General features: G+C 35.2%; 2 protein-coding genes across 2 annotated transcripts; both read right to left on the bottom strand.

Moving 5' to 3' along the window:
• Nucleotides 1-9,084: 9,084 nt before the first annotated feature.
• On the bottom strand, nucleotides 9,085-10,350 carry LOC120142887 (glutamate receptor 2.8-like). The gene is made up of 3 exons (XM_039157362.1): nucleotides 10,037-10,350; nucleotides 9,547-9,956; nucleotides 9,085-9,438 (listed from the first exon to the last, which is right to left on the bottom strand). The coding sequence occupies exons 1-3, from the start codon at nucleotides 10,254-10,256 to the stop codon at nucleotides 9,085-9,087; spliced, it is 984 nt and encodes a 327-aa protein (XP_039013293.1). The 5' UTR covers nucleotides 10,257-10,350.
• LOC120142886 (glutamate receptor 2.2-like) lies at nucleotides 10,322-13,958 on the bottom strand. The gene is made up of 3 exons (XM_039157361.1): nucleotides 13,767-13,958; nucleotides 10,438-11,637; nucleotides 10,322-10,333 (listed from the first exon to the last, which is right to left on the bottom strand). The coding sequence occupies exons 1-3, from the start codon at nucleotides 13,956-13,958 to the stop codon at nucleotides 10,322-10,324; spliced, it is 1,404 nt and encodes a 467-aa protein (XP_039013292.1).
• Between the last annotated feature and the right edge of the window lie 12,273 nt (nucleotides 13,959-26,231).

Here is a 26,231-nt window from a genome sequence, read left to right as displayed (position 1 = left end):
CCCCGTAAATAAACTTAACTTCACAACAAAAGAGGCATCTGCAACAACAAGGAACTATCTCAACTAAATTCATCTAGTCAAATTCCAACTTCACGGCGAAGGGTATTAAGCTAGAAGAAGATGGCGAGGACTTACCGCTACTTCAGGCTCGAGCTGGATTTCAACTTCACAGCGAAAGATATCACGCTCGACTGACTCAACTTCTTCACAAAGGATATCGTGGTCAAAGACATCTCAGAATCGACTCAACTTTACGACAAAGGAGTCACCCATAATACGGCTCAACAATAGGAATCCTTTTTATATTTTTAAGTTGAATTTCAACTCCGCGATGAAGGATATTTGATAAAAAGAGTCGGTTAAAACACTGAGTAGGATTTTAAACTCAAGGGTCGACAACCCTCATAGGAACATGCTTGCTTCCAAGTCTATGCGCATCGAACGAAAATTTGTGTCTTTTTGTGTAGCATCCATTTTCTGTATACATTTCCGTACACAAGTCATAGGTGTCACATGACTTTTAAAAACATTCCCCCATTTTTAACACCCATAAAATTTTGTTTCAAAATTTAAAACAAAACATTTTAGTACAATAATAAAACAGTAGTTGAAACATATTACCAAAATTATCGCTCTAAATACTTTCAAGAGAATTTCTTCTTAATTTCGATTATATGCCAGCAAATTTAAAAAAAAACATGATTGTCATACTGTTACTGATGAGTCAACATTAGATTGATGATAGCTACTATTGCACCCTTACTTGGCTAGTCTTTGCTTCTACCTACGCATGAAATCAACACACATTAAGTATTTACTTAGTAAGACATAATATTGTAAAGAAACGACAATTTATATATAAATATATCATGGATATTTAATTACGAACTAAATCGCATACTTCAAAAGGATCAAATAAATCTGTCTCAGTTAAACTAAAATTATTTCATTCCATCATTTAAATTATTCTTAGTATGTCCAACATACTTATCTTTTAGTATATTTTTCCAAATTATTCTTTATTCGCCCTACGTACATTATATGAGAAAATAATGTACATGTATTGCACGAAGTGCCAAAATGGTCATTTATCTTTTATAAATACTATGAGTGGCACCTTTTATGCCGTTAATGCACTGTTTGTATTTAACTTGCATTAGTGACACCTTTCTACAAAAATGCACCGTTAGGCATTTAACTTGCATTAGTGGCACCTTTCTACAAAAAATGCACCATTTGTCATCTAACTTGCATTAGTGGCACATTTCTACCAAAAATGCACCGTTAGACATTTAACTTTTCATCTAACTTGCATTAGTGACACCTTTCTGCCATAATGCACCGTTAGACATTTAACTTGCATTAGTGGCTCATTTCTGCAAAAAAATGCACCATTTGTCATCTAACTTGCATTAGTGACACCTTTATGCTAGAATGCACCGTTAGACATTTAACTTGCATTAGTGACACATTTCTGCCAAAAATGCACCATTTGTCGTCTAACTTGCATTAGTGGCACCTTTCTACCAAAAATGCACCGTTAGACATTTAACTTTTCATCTAACTTGCATTAGTGGCATATTTCCTGTTAGTCATTTAACTTTTCATTTTAGAGCAGTTCGTACTCTAAAAATTATTAATATCAATTCCATACACATTATAACAATATCAAATACGATAAAACATGCATTAATCAAAACATTAGAGGTTGACTTATTGTGAGTCTCCCTCATCCCATATAATTACAATAGATGCACTCACTGGTACTCCTCGTTAATATGCTTTAAGGATGCATCCATTAAGTACACATACCATACCAAATGTTAGTATACTTCTCTAACATTTATACTTCAATAATACTTAAAAGTGTTACTATATTCAATTTCTATCAAAATTAATTCTATTTTAAAGTTTCTAGATATAATAGTATCGGTACCCTATCATTATATCGATATTTATATACTATTACCGATATCCATTTCAGTATGATACCATTTCTACATTCTGTAATCCATGGTATCGATATCTTCCTTTTAGTATCGATACCTACATCAGTATCGATACTAATTGCATCTGTATCAATACTGTTCATCGTAATTCTTCAAATTTAAACATATAGTATTGCTACTTCTTCCAGTACCGATACCCTTACCCATATTTTCTATTTTCAACTCGATTTTTACTAAATTTTCGTTTAAAACTCTTACTTTTACCTCAAACAATGCCCTTAAACTTAACATCACTTAACCCAACTAACTTTCCTCCATTAGCTTCTTATAACATCTAAATTCTCCAAATAACTTTCAAACTAAGAATCATACTACATTTTCTAACATGTTTTTAATCACATCCAAGGCTTCTAATCTCTTATTTACTTCTTGGACAAGTCAATTATACTTGTAACATTAATAAAACTCATATTTCAACAAATCACTCAAAAACCCATTTTCTCAATCTTAAATAAAACATCAATTTCTTAGTTTTGATCCTCATTAACCCTTCCTTAAGCTTACACATCACTAAGGTTTCAAAAACAAACCCAAAATGAAAGGAAAACATAAATATAGTTTTTTTAAAACATTTTTGAAAACATATAGTATATAGTTTTTAAAATGATTTTTGAAAACATCAAACCCAAAATGAAAGGAAAACATAAATATAGTTTTTAAAACATTTTTGAAAACATATAGTATATAGTTTTTAAATGATTTTTGAAAACATAAATATATAGTTTTTTTCTAAAAATAGTTTTGGAAAACATATATTTTTCAAAAATATACATATTAATATTATTAGTATTTATTTTTCATTTTTATTTTCCATTATTATCCATTTTTATTTTATTTTCTTATTTTTTCGGTCCAATCAAGCAAGGTCCAGGTCCAAGTCCAAGGTCAAATTCGGGTGGTCCAAGTCCAAGGCAGTCATGAAGGGTCCGATTAGCATCCAGAACCAGCCAAACTCACAAGCCTGACCCAGTAAGTGAGCCCGTTTGAACCCAATCGAAGCAAGCCTGACCCAACAAGCCCAGAAAGGCCCAAGCCCGTATGCCTACCCAGTAAAGGGGTAGGCTTCGTATCAAACTAAAGGCGCCACACGAGAAGAGCGTGTGAAGGTTACATGCCCGAGCAGTTGTAGAATCGGCCGAATTTTTCTGTTTCTGAACGTGAAATCGGAACAGCAACGACATGGCCGAAAGATCGACCAAGACCACGAGATATTCGGGACCTTACCGGGGCCATAGGGCTATAAAAGCCCAGGCCAGAAACAAATAACACACAAGAAACCATCACCGAGAAAGCTTCAAACAACACCCAAGGAAAACCTAATCGAACAACAAAAAATACCAAGCAATATACAGTAAAAAGCCAAATGAAATCGGCAGAAACAAAGCAATATACACAACAGTCGAGTGAAAATACACGAAATAGCGTGGAAAAGCTACAACAAAAAACCAAGGCCAACATCGGAATAGGCTCGGAGGAAGAACAGTCGCCGAGAACAAAGGAGCTTCGACGAAAATAAGTAAAATCGAATCTTTTACCTTAGGTCTACGGTCGTATAGAGGTTTTGGGGATGGTGTGGAGAATGTTTTAGGTAGGCTTAGGTTTTCGACCATCGGAGGTGGTGGTCGGAGCGGCAAGGCTTCGCCGGAGTGATGGCCGACCATAGGCCGGTTGGGAAAAGGGGAGATAGTTTAGAGAGAAAGGAGAGGGTTTGATTTGAGAAAATGAGTGAAATGAGATATATTTTGAGATTTTGGGCTATTTATAGGGAGGACCTTTGTATAAATATGAAATTCTTAAATTATTTCCGTAGTTCCTATAGTTTGATGCGTATTCATTTGGTCACCTGTTGTAAATTTATCCTTGAATTTTGAATTTATTCAATTAATCCATTATTTTTTTATATTTATGCAATTTGACCCCCTAACTTCTTATTTTCTTTTTGCAGTCTTTAATTAATTCCAATTTGATCATGATTTTTAATTCTTTCCAATTTGGTCCTTTTAATTCAAATGGCTGTCAGCTGATGGATGATACCATGCTCTTTGCAGAATTCTTCAAATAACTTTGATGTATATTCGCCTCCTATCTGATCTGAGTATCAAATATTGACCGCTTTGTTTTTCCGACATTGCTTGAATTCTCTCAATTTTTCCAACGCTTTGACTTTTCTTTCAAGATATAAATCCAACATTTCTACTAAAATCATCAATGAAAGTTAGGTAGTACTGTTACCGCCCAAGCGATGGTATGTCAAAAGGACGGCTATATCTGGTGTACTATCTCCAGTGGTCTTCGGGCACGCCAGGATCTACCAACTTCAAAGCTTTGTCTATGTTGCTTCCCTTTGATGCAAGCCTCACATAATTGATTTGGAGGGTTGATCTCTGGTAGTCCTTTCACCATGCTTGTTTGACAACAGCTTCATCCAGAAAATCCAAGATGTCCATATCTTATGCCATAGCCATGAATCTCTTTGATCGCGGTCTTTATGCACATTACTTCTCCTGACTCGATATCAATTGTAAAGAGACGATTTCGAGTCATATCAGCTTGGGCTATCAATTCTCCTTCTTTATTTTTGATGGCGAGCGAGCGATTCTTCATCTGCACTTCATATCCTTTTTCCAGGAGTTGACCAAGACTGATGATATTGCTTTTCAAAGCAGGTACATAATAAAACATCTGAAATATATTTCTTTTCTCCATTTTTCTGAGTAATCATGACTTTGCCTTTTCCTTTTATTTCTGCGTGCGATCTCCGAACGTTACTCGTCCATGAACTGTTTCATCTAATTTCACAAACAGTTCCCTTTGACCACACATATGGTTACTGCACAATTATCAAGATACCAATATTTTTCTTGAATTCTTCATTTCCTTTATAAGTGAGGAATACGTGAGATTTTTCAATTTTTTCTTCTTCAGCTGCTGCTACGTTATTTCTTCTTCTTGTTTAGGAGCAGATCTACACTCATAACTATAATGACCATACTTATTGCAATTATAACATTGTACCTGGAATTTACTTCCTTGTTGATATCTGCCCTACCTCGGCCTCTGAATCCTCGTCCACGACCTGATGTTGGATTGCTTTCACTCATTTGATCGGTGCTATGTGATCGACCACCACGTCCACGAGTTCCTCGTCCTCCTCTATATCTTCCACGATAACCACCACGATTTCCTCGTTGTGTGTAGCTGTGCTAGCTTTTCCTTCGTTGACATTCATCTTGCTTTGTAGAGCTTGCTCCAAATTTTCAGAATCCTCATTTTGTTTCATTTTGCTCATGGGCTTGAAGTGAACCCACAAGCTCATCAATCGATATCTGAGATAAATCTTTTGATTCTTCGATTGCCACCACCACGTAATCGAATTTTCTTGTTAATGACCGCAAAATTTTTCCATCACTCTAACATCATCGAGTGATTCACCATTTCTTTCATTTATTTCGACCGTTTCACACGGCTAATATAATCATCGATGTTTTGTATTTTTCATTTTTAGCATCTCAAACTCAGCACGGAGAGTTTGTAAGCGTACCTTCTTTGCTTTTTCGACACCTTGTAGAGATTTTTGCAAAATCTCCCACGCTTGTTTTGCGGTCTTTGCATCAGAAATTTTTTCAAAGGTAGATTCGTCTACCTTGAAAAATAAAGAACAATGCTTTTTTATCTTTTCTCCGGGATTCCTTCAATACCTCTTTTCTCATTGGCCAAGGCTGCTTCTGCTGCTGCATTTTCAGGCTCGGTGTAACCATCCTCGATATCCAACAATCTTGGGACCCTAGTAACGCCTTCATTGGAATGCTCCAATTGCCATAATTTGTCTTTGTCAATCTCGGGATTTGAGGTTGAATCATGTTGGCCATCTTCTCCACCACGTTGAACTCGAACCAAGCTCTGAGGCCACTTGTTGGAAGCGTAGATGGGCTCACGATAATTTATAACACTCAGAAAATTTTATTTATACGAAACAAAATATGTTACAACGACACTCTCAATATTACAATACTGCAATACTAGCTGCTGCTAGTTTACAAACACCAATATTTAAAGCTTTGCTAAGCTTCACAATATCTCTCAAATTCTTTATTTTTTCACTCCTCAATCGTATTTCGCTCACTCACTTTTTATTCACGCTCACACTACTTCACACCAACTAAAGGCTAAGCACACATATATAGGTTGTAACCGACTTATTTGAGGACCTCTGGATGCTTCTCAACTTCTCTCCTTAATTCTTGCTTGACATGTTGCCGTGTGAATTCAAACAATAAAGAAAATCTTTGCCGACATATGTGTTGGTTTAGTGTACTGCCAAGCATTTCCACTTTGTTTTGTTTACTTGTGAATCTATCTTCATTTGCCACGTTGAACTTCTACACATTCCAAGAGTTTGACTTCTAACAAGAGGGGTAAAAAGCAGTTTATATAGAGAGACAGAGGGAGCGTTGACCGCCGAATATGTTACAGGAGTGTGAATTTAGCATTTCCGCCCCCGCGTGTTTTGAAATGGACGTGTTCTGCCGACGACTTTTATTGACATTATTATTATTATTTTATTATTATTATATTTTTACTTAAAAACTACTCACATTTTTAATATTACTTTTGGGTCAATATAACACAAAATTAGTGATTCATTTGTAATCTTTGAGAAGTTCAGAACTCAAAATGTGTTTTCTTTTATGACTTTTTCACTGTTTAAGTAAGTGATTCATAGGCAACGTATGAAATTAAGAAACTCATTTGTAATATTATTAATAATTGGTGACTCTTTCAATCTTATTAATAATTGAATCACTTATGATATATTTACTCATAAGAAAATCATTAGAAAATATTTTTAATAACGTTTTTCGAGTGACCGTTTTATTCTCATGTATAGTGATATATTTCCACCAACCGATTAATTAGATGGTTTATTTATAATTTTATAAAAATTAACGATTTATTTATATCTTACTAATAATTGTATAATTATGAAAATGATTTTTCAACGGTTTTCAACGGGTAATGTAATATTTTTTTCTCTTGTATGTATTTTAAATAATTTTATCATTTATATATAAATCAAATGTCCTTAATAATTAAAATGGTGATTGTTATCACTAAAGATTCACCGGTATCAGTAGGATTTTTTAGCATTAATTATCAAATGATTAGAAGTATTTTAGTGATTAAAGCCCCTATGAACCGACATCGATCGATGGCGAATCGAAGTTTTATTCCCACAAATTTTAAGATGAAAATCTTAATCCCATATGATTCCGACGGTCAATCGACGACAACTACTGTGACAATACTAGTAGGATAGAAACTACATCACATGGCGGTCGTGGCTGGAAAGGGAAGCAACGGGTTAAGCCTAGGATTTAGGGATTTTTGGATTGCAATATGACACCGTGTGCCAATGTTGTTTATTGATACATGCTTATTGTGTGAATTGTATGATAAGTGAGGTTAAGTGAAAATAATATATGAATAAGAATGCTATAACATAGATCATAAATTGGGATGATACTTATTGTATTTCCAAACTTATAATTTTTCTCTTTATACTGTTAGCATTCTTACTATTATAAATTGCAAGTGGTATAATAAAGTAGAAGTGTACCACTAAACTACTATACTCAACAATCCATTATTTGTATTAATCGATTAGTTCTTGTTCTATCAATCACAAATTAGAGCTACTCGGAGGAATATTGTCACCAACAACTGCATCAGCACCTTCATGTCCGAAATTAGCCAAAGCTACGACACTTTGTGGAGGAGATTGGTCATCAAAACGCTTTACCATTCACTAATTTTAGACCAAACCGAACTGTCATGCACGGCGTGGGCGGCGTTCCAATGCGATTGCAGAAATTCAGTGAAGCAAATGATGAGTGAACACACTGAAAACAACCGCAGTAATAGAAGAGACCCCCGAAGCTGTAGAACCCGAGACTATCGGAAAATCGTAGTTCGTTCACCGCTGATTTGACAAGGTTTTTGTTTTGAAAGTATATTTGTTCCAAATCGTAGACCCCCAACTGTTTCACAATCAATTCAGATATAAAACCCACTAGCAGGTCATTTATCAGAACCCAAAAATCAACCATTCAACGGGATAGTTGGAGGATCCTCTCCATTAACAAACCAATGAAGGATCAATAAATGAGTTGAAATACCATGGTCCCTCGGTAACAATCCTGATGACGTCCACTTTGTCATAGACTCTAAAGATAGCGCCCTTCCCCATATCCGTTATCGAAATACCACAAATGGGGCGCCACACATTATCCATCATAGCCCGCATCGCCCGAAATTATATTCCATGAGTGAGAAACCTTCCAACCAAACAGTTATCGAAAGAGATCAAAGGTTGTACGCTAAAGTTTTCGATCTCAATCGTCACCTCCTCCTCGCCGAGGTTTAAGTGAAACTAATATGAACGTGAGTGCTGTCACGTAGATCATAAATTCATGATGACTAGTATGATACTTGTTGATGACATTGTATGCTTAAACTTATATTTCTCTTCTTATACTGCCTAGCATGTTTTCGTTTACAAATTGTAAGTAGATGTGTACTAAACTTTATAAAGCTCAACGTTCGAATGTTTTCATTCACAAATTAATTATATGAACTTGTTTGAGGAGTATCGCCGGAACAAAATTTTCAACATCACTTCATTAGAGTACAATACTATTTACTGTACCGTCATAAGTTCAAGTTTTTGTATAAATATTTTACAATTGTTATGAATGTCTTACTTTAATATATCGAAATTATGACTTGAAGTTAAACCGAAAAGATTTTAAATTTGGTGATTGTTTGGAAAACTCAATATAACATCATAATCCATCTTAAAATAGATCAAATTTAAAACGATACATTCTCTCTTCCCTTCAAAGAACCTAAAAATATAGAACTAGACAAGATTATCTAAATTACTATACATAACAATCCATTATTTGTGTTAATCAATTAGCAAATACTAATTATATGTACGTCACAAATTAGAGCTACTCGGGAATATTGTCACCAACAACAGCGTCAGCACCTTCATGTCCGTCACTAGCCAAAGCTACGACACTTTGTGGAGGAGATTGGCCATCAAATACTTTACCAATTCACTAATTCTAGACCAAACCGAACTGTCATGCACGGTGTGGGCTGCGTTCCAAGGCGATTGCAGAAATTCAGTGAAGTAAATGATGAGTGAACACACTGAAGCAACCGCCGTAATGATGAAGAGACCCCCGAAGCTGTACAAGCCGAGACTATCGGACGAAATTGTAGTTCGTTCGCTGCCGATTTGACAAGGTTTTAGTTGTGAAAAGTATTTTTGTTCCAAAGCATCCATTTTTAATTTGTTTTCAGTCACACTCAAGATTGCCCTGGATATGTAGGCCACTAGAGGAGATCCTTGTGGGAAGGCCTAGGCAAAGAAAAACCAAGTTTTTCATTTGTTAAATGAAAATCAAGTATGATTAACAATTGTAACTTTCTAATCACATATTCAAGAGTAGGGTCGGAAGTGACTAACGAAACCAAGTCCGTCGGTTTTGTAGGTCGGTCCGGCTGTCATATATTTGTTGCAGTACTTGGCAAGAAAAAGCTCGACACAGTGCTGTGTTCCGAAAATCGCACCGACACCACCATTTTGGCTTCCCTTTGATAATGCTTCGTCAAACTCCTCTGCAGTACCATAGTTCTTCAACTTAGACTCATCTAAGTCCAATTGCTTTACCAAAAGGTCTTTCACAAATGAACCGGTCTCGTATCCTACAAAATCGCCATTCTTTTTTAGCTCATTGACGTCTACTACTGTCGGTTGCAGTCGTTGCACGGTTAGCATCGAGGCCAGACTTGCAGTGTAACTTTGGGTGAGGATGAGTACCACGAATATCCATATAATCAACACGACTCTTGACAGATTGCTTATGATCTTCTCCCCTGAAACCAGACAAATGACGTTGCTTGACAAAGAAGAAACTTCAATTTATTCACAATTAGATGGAAGAGACATCACTTACTATGAGCAAACACTAGAGTTGAAAAGGAGAACCAAAAAGCCGTTCCGACTTGTTGCCGTGCCGAACCCCCAAACTCGTTGTTGATTCGGTGTTCCAAAACCCACACTACTAAGCCTGTGCAGATGAATGCTACCCCTGTTGTTAACCAAAGATCCCAACTCAGAGGCTTTAAGAATATCCACATATTCTTTCTCCCATCATCTTTTATTTTCACAACCATGGACACATGTGATTGCAAGTAAGGCAATGTAAAATCTACGTATCGAGATCGATTTGCCAGAATTGTTATATCTCCCACTGCAGCATCAAATTTCTACACCACCACAAAGAGTAGGCTATCAGTTAGTGCGAAATAAATGGAAAAATAGGTCGAGATTCGGGTTAAATATTAGGCCAGGCACCTGAAGTTTGACGTCGTATAGAAGCTCGTTGTATGTTCCTGAACCTGTGTCATTACCAATGGGAAAAGGTATCGGCTCAAGCGGGACTGCAAAAGGTAAAAGCGCTAATGCCTCCTTGAACACATCATAAGAGAACCCCGTTACGATGAACTCATCAGTGTAAGGGTCGCGATTCACTTTCAAATATGCATCAAAGCCAGGTTTCACAGGGACCCCAATCCTTAATTTCTTACCAACAACCGGTATCGTCCAACCTCTGGGCTTAGCTTTCGTGTTTCCCGGCCAGATAGGTGGTTTAAGTTCATGATATGAGGTCGAATATGTTGCCTTCACAGGTTTGCCTAGTTCTGCTGTCAATCCATTCTCAACGGTCCAATACCCTATAACTTTTTCCATTTTATCTACCACGTTGATGATTTCAAAAGCTGAAGACTGCAACTGTCCCCTAACCAAACTGAAATCTCCACTGAGACCTTTAAATTTCTTTTTCACTATCTCATTTCGGATCGACCGACCTATTGCAGAAACTCTTATTTCAGGAATCTGACTTGCATTTCTCCGGTTACTTCGTCTCGTAACACCGGAACTCTTATGTGGAACCATTTCGACAGACTTAGCTAGTGCCCAAACGGTATCATATGCCCAATACCCATAAATGTTTAGTTTGGTCGAACTAGAGTGAATCCCACGTTTCCATTTCTTTTTAAACTTCTCCAGGCGTTTAGACTGTGGTATGTATGGCCTTATTCCCAACACACCTTGCATCGAACCGATGATTTCGGCTCCCATCGGATCCAACAAACTCGATAGTCCATCTGTAATGATCCAAACATATCCTTCACTAATCATGGTTGCTTCTTTTGCAAGGAAAAAGAGTTTGGACCCTAACGAAGATGTCATATGTACCACAATAACTCTCGTCTGCATCGCCATTACGTTGTTGAGCATCTTTAAGATGGTCAAGTTACTGTAGTTTGTGGAGACGGAAAACCTCGAACTCACACGTATGTCGAACCGTTGAAACTCGTCTGACAGGTAGGGGATTAAACCGCTTCCGTATTCGGTGTTTTCGTAGAGGAGGACTACTTCGTGCCATTCATACGCATGAATGATGGCGGCGATGGCTTTCGCTTGCGAGCTATCGTCTAAGGCTGTTCGAACGAAGAAAGGGTTCTGGGTTGTGGAGTGAGGGACTCGTTGCTGAAGATGAAATGATGGGAACTTGAGCCTTTTGGCCGATATCCATTACAACTCTAGCTTGCATTGACGTTTGGGGACCGATTATGGCATTAACTTCCTCCTTATTAATCAACTCTAGTGCTGCAATTTGGATATGGTATAGATGATCAATAGGAAAATTAATTATACTACAATTATTTACCTTTTATAAATAATTAAATGATTGTCTAATTATTTTTAAAATAAAATAATTGTTAATATAAATATGAGAATAAATTTATTATAATTGTTTACTCTAAATATTGCTTTTAAATTATTTGTAAGTCAACGTTTAGATACAATACTTCAAAGTTATAAAATTCTTTTTAATATCATCAGTCAAAATTAACCTATTAACTGATTATTTAGGCAGAGTATTATATATGTCTAAGGGTGACGTTTTCAACTAAACTTGTTCATTAATAACGCCAGATAGAGCCATTAGACATTTTCGAAATCATAAGTGAAAACTCAAAAATAAATATTATAGAACGAAAGCATATTCTATTACATTGAATAATTAATTTTATTTTTTAATAAATTATAAAATATAATTAAACTTTGTCAAACTTATTATTTTCATTGTTTAGTTCAAAAATACTTTAAATACAACTTAAGTAATAAAATGTAATCAATATTATCAAAACACATCATTTTCTTTATTTTGTGAAGATATAAGAGATATAACCGATATTCTAATGATCTAAGAAACTAAAAATATCAAATATATAAAAACGAACTAAAGGGTGAAGGTATATGCCAAGAGTTGTCTACCACGTCGTTATTATTCATGGTTCTAATCAATAAAATTTATCTTTTTTATTTTCTTTTCATATAATTTTTTAAACATAAAACTTCATTTTTTTTCTGTGAATATAGAAGTGGATAATTCTTTTAACAATTTCTATATATAGGCCTGTAACGAACTGAACGTTCAGCGAACTGTTCGTGAACTATTCAGCGGAAAGTTTATTTATATTCATTTATTCATTAAAGAACGAACATAAACAATATTATGTTCATTTAATTAAACGAACGAACATGAACAAATGGCTCGTTTGTTTGTTTACATTCGTGAACGTTCGATTATTTATTCGTTTATGTTCATTCATTTATGTTCGTTCGTTTATGTTTGTTCGTTTATATTCAACTCAATCTCTTGACTTGTTTCAAATATTAAGACCGAATAAATTTTAACCTTAAACAATTAATATTTTAAAATCCAATTAATTTTAAACCCAAATAAAAATACTCAACTCAATTAAAGAAAATAAAAATCCTAAAATTATTTGGAAAGAAAAAAAAAACTCTTCTCAAATAGAAACTCAATTAATTTTATGTTTGTTCCTTTATGTTTGTTTACGTTTTATTTATGTTCGTTTGTTTGTATTCATTTACGTTCATTTATCATTCTAACGAACTAGCATTAACGAACACGAAATATCCGAATGAATACGAACAATAAATTATGTTTGTTTAATTGTTCATGTTCGTTCGTTTGTTCGGTTAAAGTTAAACGGACGAATATGAACATACTATTGTTCGTATTCGTTCGGTTCATTATAGGCCTGTCTATCTAGTGGAAGAGGGAGAGGAATTTACTCATAATAATATTGAATCCATAATTTAAAAGAGAGGAGAAGTATCAAGAGAGAGATCTTATTTATTTGCTCTAGATATTGTTGACTATGAAAATGGATAATTGAACGTTAATTATGAATAAATTAGGGGTGATTCTACGGGGCAACAATCTATTATAAGTTAAGTAAAGACACAATCTAAAATGTTATAAATAATATAACATTTTAGGTTACCGTAACATAAAGATTAATTTTTTCTTAATTTTTTTCGGATACGAATATTCTTTGTAACATTTTAGGTTCCCCGAAAATGTTACATTTTTCATAATATTTTAGATTGAATTGAAATGTTAAAAAGTTAACATTTTAGGTAGTTTCATTTCTTTAGTCTTATATAGACTGCTGTACCGAAGAACTCCCCATAAATTAGTGATATGATAAAAATATAAAATAAATCATTTTTATCGACGAATACTATGAATAACACTATGAACATGGTTCATGAAATAGTTTCCAAAATAAAAGAAAAACCTGTAAAGCAGCAGCAAGAACATCATCGGAGCTCCTAACGTGCAGAGACAATCTGGTCCTGAAAGGATGAGCAGCATAGAAGTCTGAGATGGCCATGGGAATGCATGCGTTCGCCACTGATCCAACCAGTGAATTTAGATCAAGAATTACACCCACATCCACCTTCTTCTTCGTTTCTCCAAATTCATCCATCCTCCCCCCACCACTCAAACAAAGAACAAACAAACACACAACACAAAATATTTTTGACATGGGCCCTTCCTCCTCCACTTTGGGACAGCTTTATTCTTCTTCACTTGTTCATGGACTTCATGAATATGCCTATGTATAAATACACAAAGGGGCTTTGTCGACTATAAGAATATAAAATTAAAAAATATAACAGGAAATTTCGCATAAACTATTATACTTAAGAAGTCGAAATCTTGTTTTGTTTGTATTCTTTTTCTCGCTTTTGTTTGATTGTTAAAAGTTTAAAATAACATAGAAAAGGTCGTCTCTTTGCAGCGGTCAAGAAGGGTGCTGGATACTTCGCAGAAGAACATCATATATATTGGCTTACATGTCGATTACTTTGCTTCCCAGTTTGCCTTATGACATCGAATTCATCAGAGAGAACAAGTAAAAATGTTAAGAGTTTGTGCGAAGACTTTTTGGTCGGTTATATTGTTAAATCTCGAAAGAAACATTGGATTTATATTTTAGGGTTAACTACACAGATGATCACTTATCTTTGTATTTTGTCCACTTTTAGTCACTGATTTCAAAAAAATAAGATATAATCACTTTCGTTTTTATTTAATTAAGATATGGTCATCCCGAGTTAACTGCCGTTAACAACAGTTAAATATTTTGATATAATCACACATTTGGTCCCTGCTATTTATATATTTTATCAATTTAGTCATACTTTTAATAAATGAAAAATAAATTATTTTAAATGAAAATAAAATACAATATTTTAAATTAAGTTAATAATAAAATATTTAATAAGTTAATATAAAAGTATTTTTAAATTAATATATATATAATTATGTTATATATAATATAAGTCAAGGGTACCCGGTTCATAATTTTTTTTATTTTTCTTTAAATTATATTATTTTAAAATTATATAGGAAAATTCTAAAATTCTAAAATTTAAAAGTCTGTAATATATAATCCACACATAAATTTTAAAAATTCAAATACATATTGAAAATAAAATTTATTAAAAATTAAAATAAAGGTACAATTAAATTTCAAATGTTTTGAAGTTAAATAAATTTTTAAAAAATAATTTAGAATGTTAATGTGAAATAATCCACACAAAATTTTAAAAATTCAAATTATATATTGAAAATAAATTTTAAAAAAAAAATAAGTATACATTAATTTTTAAATGTTTTGAAGTTAAATAAATATTTTAAAAAATAATTTAGAACATTAATGTGAAATAATTTAAGAAATTAAGAATTTAGAAGGTTTTGGTGTCAAATTTAAGAAATTGGGATTTTAGAATGTTACAGTGAAATCATTTGAGAATTATGAATACAAAATTTAATATAAAATAAAATTGGAAAATAATATATATTATATATATAATAAATCGGGTACGAGTAAGTAGGTACCCGATTAACCAACTTTTGTCTCTAGACTGACCTAGAATCCGAAAAAAAAGTGAGTCGGGTACCTGACCCGAAAATCAGATATTTTTATTATAAATACCGGTATTTTTTAACTGGGTCGACGAGTCTGGTCAATCGGGTCGAGTATATTTGAATACCCCTACATGACATGACATGTGGTATCATTCGATTGGAGGATTAAATTTATTTTATTTTATTAAAAGTATAACAATTGAAAGAATATGTAAATAATAGGGACTAAATGTATGATTATATAAAAATATTTAACTGTGTTAACGATAGTTAACTTAGGGTACCACATCTTAATTAAATAAAAACAAAATAATCATATCTTATGTTTTTTGAAATCAGTGACCAAAAGTGGACAAAACACACATAAGTGAATATCCATATAGTTAACCCCAAATTTTATTCATGTGACAGATCTTCAAGTTTGAAATTAAATTATAAATTTTGAAAATTATTATATTATAATTTTAGAAATAATTTTTCAAAATCTCTTATCATTAGAGTCTTCGAGTAGGAACCACTGGCTTGTGTATTTATAGTGTTCATTCTTTCCTCTTTTATTAAGTGATAGAGAACAAGGGCAATCTCGCGCGCTATCGTCGTTCTGTCCTCGTGGATGAGGCTTATGGAATATGTATCTTCGACATGTCCACGCAGATACTATCATTTTAAAGAAAAATTGTAAGGATTTTTCTTGAGTATAAGTTGTGAAAGAATTTTTATTCTGATATTTATAGGATGCGTTATGTCCTGGTTCGATTTAAATTTCAGAGGGTTACAACTGAGATTAATTAACTGTCTTTTGATTTCTGAAATTTAAAACCTGAATAGTCAGTTTCCGAAATTTTGTCTGTGAAATGTTTGATTTATTTGGACAAGTTTTCATCTTTGTTCAGTGTTTATTCTGCCAGTTACAAAATAATTACTAGAGTCACAAATGTAATTACTTGAGTTACAAACGGATGGAAAGTAAATCACAAATCTGGACTATTTTGGAGCCATATTCATCCATTTATGACAACAATTTTAGTTTTAATTCAAAAATGAATCATATTATATATGATTTTTGTTGGATATTTTTATCCCTGAAGCTAAACCTATAAATAGAGAGGTGTCATAAGCTTCTCAACTCACTCTTAACTCTTACGTATTCTCTCAGTCTAAAGCATTTCTTGCTTTCTTTCTTTGCTATCAAAATAGCATTACCACTGGCAGTTTACTCTGGTTTCGGGTGTACAAATTCTCGAGCGACCGTATTAATCTCGTGGGACGATCTTCCTATTGCAGCGATTACACACATCGGAGCGAATTTGTTTCTAAGACATTGACTTTCACCACGACACGATTCTGTTGTTCAATTGCTGTTTATTTTTTATTTATCTTGTCAGTGGTAATGGTGTGATTTTTGCAGTATACATTTCCAGCAAAAATGAATGAGGAATGTTCTTGCAAATGAAGGATCTTTATGGGTGGTATGGATCTACACTTATATGTTTAAGGGTGTAGATTTTTGACAAGTCAATTGTAGGCCCCATTTCAATTAGAATTTAAAGAAGATCTTAAGATTGAGTGATGAGGCTAGGTCTTTGTTCACTGGCGGTCTGGTTGGGGCAAGATAACGACGAGGTGGCTTGGGGGAGACTAAGGATAAGAAGGGTAAGATTGAGTGGCAAAAGGTTGTTTGGTTCTCCATGAATGTCCCTAAGCACTCTACCATTGTTTGGATGGTAGTGCTTGATAGGCATCCTACTGCTGATAAGCTTAAGATGGGAATGAATATGGATGCAGATTATGGGAAATGTGATAGGTTGGGTAGAGTCTCAGTATCATGTGTTTTTTTTAATGCCCTTTTTATAGAGAGGTTTGGGAGGCTGTGTTTGAGGTTGTGTGAAATTTGTTGGGGTGGGAAGCTGGAATGAGCTTGATTGGGCTGTCTCTCGGTTCAAGGGTAAATCTCTCCTGGTGTATGTGCTGAGAGTGGCTTGGTGTTATTTTTTTTATTGCATTTGGGAAGAAATAAATTATAGATAGTTTAGGGATGTTAAGAGGAATGTGAGTGAGATTGTAGATACTATCAAAGGGATTATTCGTATTAAGGAGTATAGGAAGAATATTATGTGATACTGTAAATCAGAGCCTATGTGTTGCTTGGGGATTATAAATTTTTTCTCTTTGAGGGGGTGTTATATTTATTTTTTTGTAGCAGGATTAGTCTGCTTCTTGGATAATAAGAGCTTTGATTTATCCAAAAAAAATATTTATATGTGTCGATGTTGAGGAGGTTAATTTGAAATCGATTTATGAGAAAGAATCATTGAAGATCCTTGCTAAAGGGGTTAAAGAACTTCAAAAAGAAAAAAAAAGATTCTACTTATAATTTTTTATGGTGAAACCATGAAGCTGAGGAGATTAGATGAGGGATGGAAGAGTTTATACGACTTCATTTGTTTTTCAATTTAAATAAATTTGAGAATAATTTTTTTAAAGTGGAGAAAGTTTTAACTCCTTGAATTTTTTAATCAATTGCATTTAAATGGATCCGACACTTTTACGGATAGAACAATTATAGATATATGTGTGGCTTTTTTACCTTATTACGTGTTGTATTATCTATGTATATTTAGCATGATACTATGTGAAACCAGACAATCTTTTCTTAAAGTTGATTGTGAGAATTATTATTGATGCTATGTGAGACCAAGCAATGCATTATACTTTTGTGACGATAATTATTAGCGAGACCATGTGAAAATGAGATTTCTTATCTTGACTACCTATTGCTATATGACATCGAGTGCCAATGTTGTTTACTTTTATCAAAACATTAACCGACCCTTTATTGAATAAAGTTAACAAAATAAACAAAACACAAGTCTGAAGAAGTCTAAACGAGTATACAGTTAAGTAAAACACACAAATAAAACAAACACCACTACCAAAAAGAAAGCCTGCTAATCGTCTTCTTCACAACCCAACTATAACCCATGAAAGCTTCAAGTGGCGAAGACCAACAGAGCAAAATAGAACCTATTCACATTCCAACTAGACGGAGATAGAGAACCCTACGATGGTTCCAACTTGCGTATATCCTCAGTAGCTTGCTCTTCCACTTTCGAGGAGCCTCCTCGATTTAGAGTCGGTCTTCTTCATCGTGATTATACATCGTTGCCAACAAGTGTTTCTTTATTACCCCGACCAGAGAATATGCCGAAAGGTACATGCATGTAATCCCCTCGCTTTGTCTTTTACTTCCCATTTAGCCCATTGATCTTAAAGTAATCAGTATTCTCTGAGGATAACTTTATGATCACAACTTTCGAATCCCGCTCAATAACTATATCTCTGAAGCCCAAATCAACAACAAGATCTATGAAGTGAATGACCGCCATTACTTCAGCTACAAATGCCGAGGTAATCTGACTCATTTTCCCCCATAATGTTACCCGCAACATCATGGATTAAATGCCTGACCAGGCTGTATTCTTTACTTCTTTTAAACATGCATCGAAGTTTATTTTGAAAGACGAGGGAGACAGTGCACTCCACTGAGCAATAAAGCCTGAGTGGGATGATTGGATCCTCCCATTTTCCATGACAAAGTCTTGACACTGAGCACGAATGGAGGTAATATCTATATACTCCATATTTTTCCCTTTATGGTACTGAAAATTACGTGCATGCCACAGTGCCCAAATGCCAACAAAAATAATCGGTCTCATACTAACTGAAAGATAAGTTAAAAGCCACCCAAACCACTGTTGAAAATCAGTAGAGTTATGTTGAGAAGGCCAATAAATTGCTAACCCCTCCCACATTGCACGAGCTAATAAACAATCTCTACTGATATGTTATTCGATTCAATTACATTCAAACGATTCGGGCAATAAGGATATGCAACTAATCTTTAAAAAATATTTTGTTTTGAAGATATGAAATTATGAAAAAAATTCCACTCCTGAATCCTGATTTTCTGTTGACATGCGCACTCCCAAAAACGCTTGAAGAACTCCGCAGATAATTGTTAAACTTCATTCTCCCCTAATAGCAACCGATAACCAATACGCACACTGTACAAACTAGACTTTTCCCCACACCATACACAATAATCCGCCTACCAAAAACGATATAGACTGATCGCTTTGGAAAGTCTATGCTAAGGCAAAATCTGTTCAAGTGTACACAATTGATGCAATTAATATAGTAGTAAGTAGAGTTATCTTCTCCTTAGGTATTAGTTGGAATTTTTGATGTTTTGCTATAACTAGAACTACGTATCACGAAGTAGTCATCACGAAGTAGTCCTAAAATTCTTGTCGAAACAAAAACAGTAATACTAACAGAAATAAGAATGGAAAGTATTGTCTAGGCAAGAAATATCGTGAAGTATGGTGTGTAGAAAAGTTTAGTCGAGGCGAGGAAAAATTGCAAAAGTAAATGGATCAGAATTATTAAAGCAATTAAAAGTGTTGGGTTCAATATATTCAGAGAAACCTCACATAGGAAGACTTCTTTATGAGCACTTAGATTAGTTTTGCTAAGATGAAAATTATCACACGTCTAGAATGAATCAGTTATATAAACTTAAATTGCCCGACAGGATTACTAGAGTATTCAAGAACGTTGATACAACAATACTACTCGATATGAACTACAACTTGGATTGTCAAACTGTTGTTGCGGCGATATCCCTCAGCGTAAACTGCATTCGTTGCCTATCCTACTCAAATAATTATCCGTTTTAGTCGAATGAAACCCTATCCTTATCTCTAAGGCAGATTAAAACCTCACCATCCTGGATCAGTCCCATTGTTCACGTAGATCTTCCCTAACTTTCTCGATATTAGGCATCTATTCCTAGAAGAATGTTAATCTCTCGAAAGCTCTTACAAAGTATAGGAATGATTTGTCTAGGCACCAGGAAATCTCTCAAAAGCTCTTACAATGTCAGGAAAAATATAAAAACGATGAACAAAACAATATTAAGCATAAACAAACTTCTTCATTCAAAAACATCAAACAACTTTTCATCAAAACCATAGCTAACACCAAGTAAAGCAATTCATGGTGCGGCATATCATCCAAAAGTAAACTTTAAGTACAAGCCCTTTTAAGTGAATCAGAAATTAAGATTTTAAGTGAATCAGAAATTAAGAAACTTAGGAAGAAACACTCCCAAATAGAGCTCTGCCGTGATATTCTGACCACCACCACGCCTGCTCAGTGGCCAGCCTCTCTCGAGGACCTAGCGCTACTCGATAAAGTCTGGATATGGAGGGCACAAAGGACGGTTGAGTGAGAGAACGGTGGAAATAAGGTGATGTGCTTACATTATAGGGTAAAATCTCTCATCTCTTCTTTCTTTCTTTTCTGGGAATTTCTAGGATTTATGTCCTTGGAAATTCCCTAAATACCCTCGTTGACTTACCCATGTCATGAATGGAAATGCGACAGGAGGTGATCATTTTCTTGAAAGGAGTGATTGCACATGATGTGAAGCTGAGAAAATGATGTCAGTAGTTGTTGAGCCACGTCAGATCTGCAAGATAAATCTTGTTTCGACAAGATAATATGTTCCTCACTGTTGTTTTCTTATGTTCCTCTAGCCCTGGAAAATAGTTTTTGTCTTGGTAAATAAATTCTTCCTTAGTTATTTCCTACATCAATATAGCCAACAAAGAACCTTCATCCTCAATAGTATTAGTTAAGCCTAATAAATATTCCTAGGTAAAACTTATCCACCACATGAAAATATAACCTAAATACAACTAAAGCACTAAAATGCAGTGACACGGGTTTTAGACACAATAACTTAAGTAAAAAGATAGAAAGCATAGTCTTTTTACGGAGTTATCCACCCCCAACTTAGCTATTGCTTGTCCTCAAGAAATGGATAATAAGTAGTAGAAAAATAATTGCCATGACAAAGCAAACAAGTTAGGACAATCATATGGTTTAAAATTTCAACCCTCAGTAAAAAGTTTATCCTCAACATGGTAGACTGTACGAGAACTCAAGTTCCTTTCTAAGTTAAGACTCTTTGTAAGTGTGTGTGCGCGATTGAATAACAATCTATGCCTTAACGTGGTTATAAAATCCTAAGTAAGCACTTATGTCTTGCCAATGTATCAAATTATTTATCAAGACTAGTTTCACTCCTATTTATTCAACATGTGTCTTTAACTTTTTTAAGCATAAACAAGGGAGTCAGCTCATCACAACTACCATCCCACACTAGCTGAAAGAGAGCATACCTTCCACCCCCAAGCTAGTAAGGCAGAGTCATCCGTGACTGCTTTTATTCACTCATATGCCGAGAAACCATTTATTTAAGGGATTTTTCTAGCTCATGCCATCCCATAGAGGAGTGTCCCTCTACAGATGACGAGACAATTTACTATTTAATACAATTCAAAACAACAAGGAGTTCAATTTAGATTTTTAAACATTAATGCCATGATGCGTAAAAAGTTATTTCCTAAAACTTTTCTAAACACCTTAAGCAGAGAAAACATAAAATCGTTTGCTTTCATCATCGGCATAATCAATTTTTTTTAACAGTACCTAATAAAACTCATGTCATGACAACAAATATTTCAACCAATTATTATCACAAAAACTAAACTAAGTACGGAGTACATCACCTTCCCTAAACTTGAGGGATGCATTGTCATCAATGCATGATAATGAATGCAAATGAAAATTACTCAAAAAAGCTAATGCAAATGCAATTGAAAGAAATATTACCTCATTATGGTGGAGGGGCTTGACTAGATGCGCGAGTTTTGCGTCGTTTGAGAATATGGGGCTTTTGGATCTAGTATCTCCTGAAGGAAGTGAAGAGGGATATGATTTAGCAAGATGACTAGTTTTTTGTTTGATGCGATGCATCGTGCTCAGGGCACTAGTCGGTGATGATCTTTCCTCTATGTGGGTCGGCTCCGTAAGGGTCTTGAGACTGGTGATCGCTTGTAAACGTATATGATAAGGTAAGAAAATCTGTGCAAGTATACACAGTCGAATCAAGTAATAAAGGGTAAGTGAGTTATCATCTCCTCAGGGATTGGTAGGGGTTTTGATGCTTCACCACAACTAGAACCAGGTGTCACGAGCTAGTTCTTGAATTCTTGTCAAAACAGAAAAACAATTAGCAATGGATTATACGAACAGGTGAGCAAGAGAATATTGTGAAGTATGGTTGTAGAAAAGTTTGGTTGAGGCAAAGAAAATAAGCAAAAGTAACAAATAAAAATCACCAAGACAAAGAAAAACGTTGACTCAAATATATTCAGAATAACCTCACATATTCAGACTTTTCATAGAGCACTCAGGTTAGTCTTTTTCTATGGAAAGAAATTATTCTAAGTCTGGAAGGATTGTTATGATAGATTAGGCGCCCAACAAGATTACTGAGTATTCTAAGACGGTTGCTATGGAAATACTACTCAGCATAACTACAACCCTTGGTTTGTCAGAATGTTGTTGTAGCAATACCCCTCAGTGTGAACTATAGCTGTTGTCTATTATACTCAAGTGTTTATCCCTTTTAGTCGATTGAAACCCTTTCCTTATCTCTAGGGTAGGCATGTTAGAACATCACCATCCCAGATCTATTCCGTTGATATCTGTCTTAATTCTCTAGAATCTAAGAATCAATTTCTAAAAAAACGACAATCTCTCGAAAGCTCTTACAAGGTCTAGAAGTTTTCGCCTAGGCATGAGACCATCTCTCGAAAGCTCTTACAATGACAAGGCAAATATTAAAACAATGAACAAAACAGACGTAAGTAAAATCATAATGCATCATTCATGAACCATAAAATAATTGTCTTGGCAAAAATACCAACACCAAGTAAATTAATTCATGGTGTTGCCAAAGTGTCATCCAAGAGTATCATCGTTTAATATAAACCCCAAAATAAATTAACGAACAAAGGAATAACGACTCCCAAAACAGGGGGCTCTACCGTGATAGCTTTGACCAGCACCGCGCCTACTATGGCAGCTAGCCTCTCTCGAGGCTTGACCGTCGCTCTGCTATAGCTTGGCTATGGAGAGCACCAAGGACGGTCGAGTTGGAGATTGGTGGAAGGTAAGGTACTGCAACTGCTTACTCCACGCCTCAGGTAAATTTTCTTCTTCCTTGCCTGTATCATTTTTTGGAGGATGGCTTGGTATTTTAAGGGAATTTTCCTAGGGTTTTGCGTAATTAAATATTCCCTAAATATCCGTTTTAACTTGTCCATGCTACAGATGGAAAGGCGACTGGATATGGTCAGAATCTTGGGGGCTTGATTGCATGTGAGGTCAGTCGTACAATTGGTAGGTGACATCAGCAATTCGTCAGATCCGCTTCAGACTTGCAAGATAATCTTGCCTTGGAAAGAAAAATCTATTCCACACTGTCTTTGTCTTATGCGTTCCACTGGCCCTGACGAAATATATTGTCACGCCTGAAATGTTCCTCCTAAGTCAATTCCTACACACACAACCCACAAAAGCCCTTTCTTCCAACAGCATTAGTTAAGCCAAATTATAACCTAAATGCAACTAATACAACCAATAAGCTATGACAACAATGTTTAGACAAACAATACTTAAGTAAAAAGACTAAAATAGAATATTTTTACGGAGTTGTCATACCCCTAAACTTATGCTATTCATTGTCCTCAAGCAATGGATAATAATTAAAAGAAAAAATAAAATTGTCACAGCAAAGTGATATTAAGACAATCATGTGGTTAAAATTTTAGCCCTCAGCAAAAAGTTAGGCTCAACATTGGATTGTCGTATAATTCAAGTACCTTCTAAGTCAGGATTTATGCATGTGTGTGTGCATGATTGTACTAAGTCTATGTATTAACGTATTTAGAAAACTTCAAGTAACTATTTCTTTTTTACCAAGGCATCAAATTATTTGTCAAGCACGGTTTCCACTTCTATTTATTCACTTTTTTTTATAATTTTGAGGTGAGTCAGGTCATCACCCCTACCCTTCCACACTCTAAGTGAAAGGGAGCATACCTTTCACCCCCGAGCAAGTAAGGTAGAGTCATCCTGTGACTACTTTCATTCACTCATATGCCTAGGTAGCCATTTATTTTTATGGAGTTTTCCGGTCATGCCATTACATAGAGAATTGTCCCTTTATTCCATAAAATTTAAACACTAAGAAGTTCAACTTAAGCTTTATAATTCTACAATGTAACTGCATGCAAAAGTTATTTCCTAAAATATACTAAGCACCTTAAGCAGAGAAAACATACAATCATGTTTATAAGTTACAGAGAATCAAGCCTAAATTCGGTTCTATCATTGACAGTCTTGTAAAATAATTCTGGCCTAGGCAATAAAATTTTGCTTTCATCATCGAGCATCCTTAATTCATTCCAAACAATAGTCTCAACATATTCATGCCATGACAACCAAAATTTTCAACCAATTATCATCAACTGCTATTGACTAAGTGTTAGACTCAACACCTCCCCAAACTTGAGGGATGCATTTCCTCAATGCATGAAAAATAAAAACAAACTACATTAATCTAAATGAAAATGAAAATACAAAAGGGAAAATGTTACCTTACTATGGTGGGGAGGCTTGACTGGACGTACGTGTTCTGCATCGCTTTAGAGGGGGCTCTCGAATGTAGTGTCTCTCGATAGAATCGAGAGGGAGATGGCTAAAGGACACGACCTGTTGTTCACTTAATGCGATGCCTCGTGCTCGGGGCACTTGCTGGTGATGGCATTTCCTTAGTGTGGGTGGGCTCTACAGGTGTTGCTTGAGACTGGCTTTGGTCAGGTTCGGGAACTGGTATAGTGTTGAGACTGGCTTTGGTCAGGTTCGGGAACTGGTATAGTGTGGCGATCCGGGGGACTGTTCAGATGCTTGTTCGGTTGTGGGCTGATCGGGGACCTGAATGGATCATCATATTCAAAAACTTTGGTGGGATTCTTGTTTTTTCAGATGAAGAGAAAGAGGAGCTCAGATTTGTCTGTATCGCTGTGACCTTCTTTATGTAGAGACGAGACATGCGTGGCAGTGGAGAGACATCTGTGGGTAACTGAGGGGAATATTTTACGTCGAGGCGAAATGTATTGCCGCCTCCTGTGTATTTTAGAATTTAATTAGGAAATGGCGACATGTCCTCATTGGTAATTGGGAGAAACTTTTTGAAGAAGGCATTTAGTTGTGCATCCGTCACCTTGACATAGCCGAAAAAAGTTTACATGTGATTTTCCAGGCGCTCGAGTCCCTCACGCGTCTCCCTTGTAGATGTGACAACGACTGCTATTCTTGCCGTGACACTGATTTTGTTCCTCTCTCCTGGCCTCATATGGAGCATTATCATCAAAGCTCAGGATTTTTGGCACCTTCTTTTGGTTATCCCCTCCTTTGACTTGTAAAGTCCTCGAACGGTTCCCGGGGACTTTTTTCTTCCTGCATAGAGCAGCTATCAAGTTAGAAAAAATATGGTTACTTCGGTTCCTCTTTGCACAATCATGAATTTGCTTGAAGATGATCTCCCCAAAATCGATTGTTCGCCCATAATAATTGAGTGCAGCAAACATCAACCTCCTCACTAATACGGTTGTGTTGTAGGAGGTCAGTATCAACCTTCCCTTCAAGAAGTGATTCCACAGCTTTACAATCGGCTTAAGAGCTTGGCGATCTACTCGCTTATGCGTAGGCGCATTTCCTTCGAACTTGGCCAATCCGAAACATAGGTCTTCCAGGACTCGATCATATGTTTCTTGATTGCTTTGGCCAGGAATTTCTTGTGTGATCCTCCACTTTATCGAGCTTTAAAATGAAAATTGAGGGCTGA

Source organism: Hibiscus syriacus, unplaced genomic scaffold (assembly GCF_006381635.1).
Source record: "Hibiscus syriacus cultivar Baekdansim isolate YM2019G1 unplaced genomic scaffold, ASM638163v2 tig00110831_pilon, whole genome shotgun sequence".
Classification (NCBI taxonomy): Eukaryota; Viridiplantae; Streptophyta; class Magnoliopsida; order Malvales; family Malvaceae; genus Hibiscus; species Hibiscus syriacus.
This window is presented reverse-complemented; position numbering and strand designations above follow the sequence as displayed.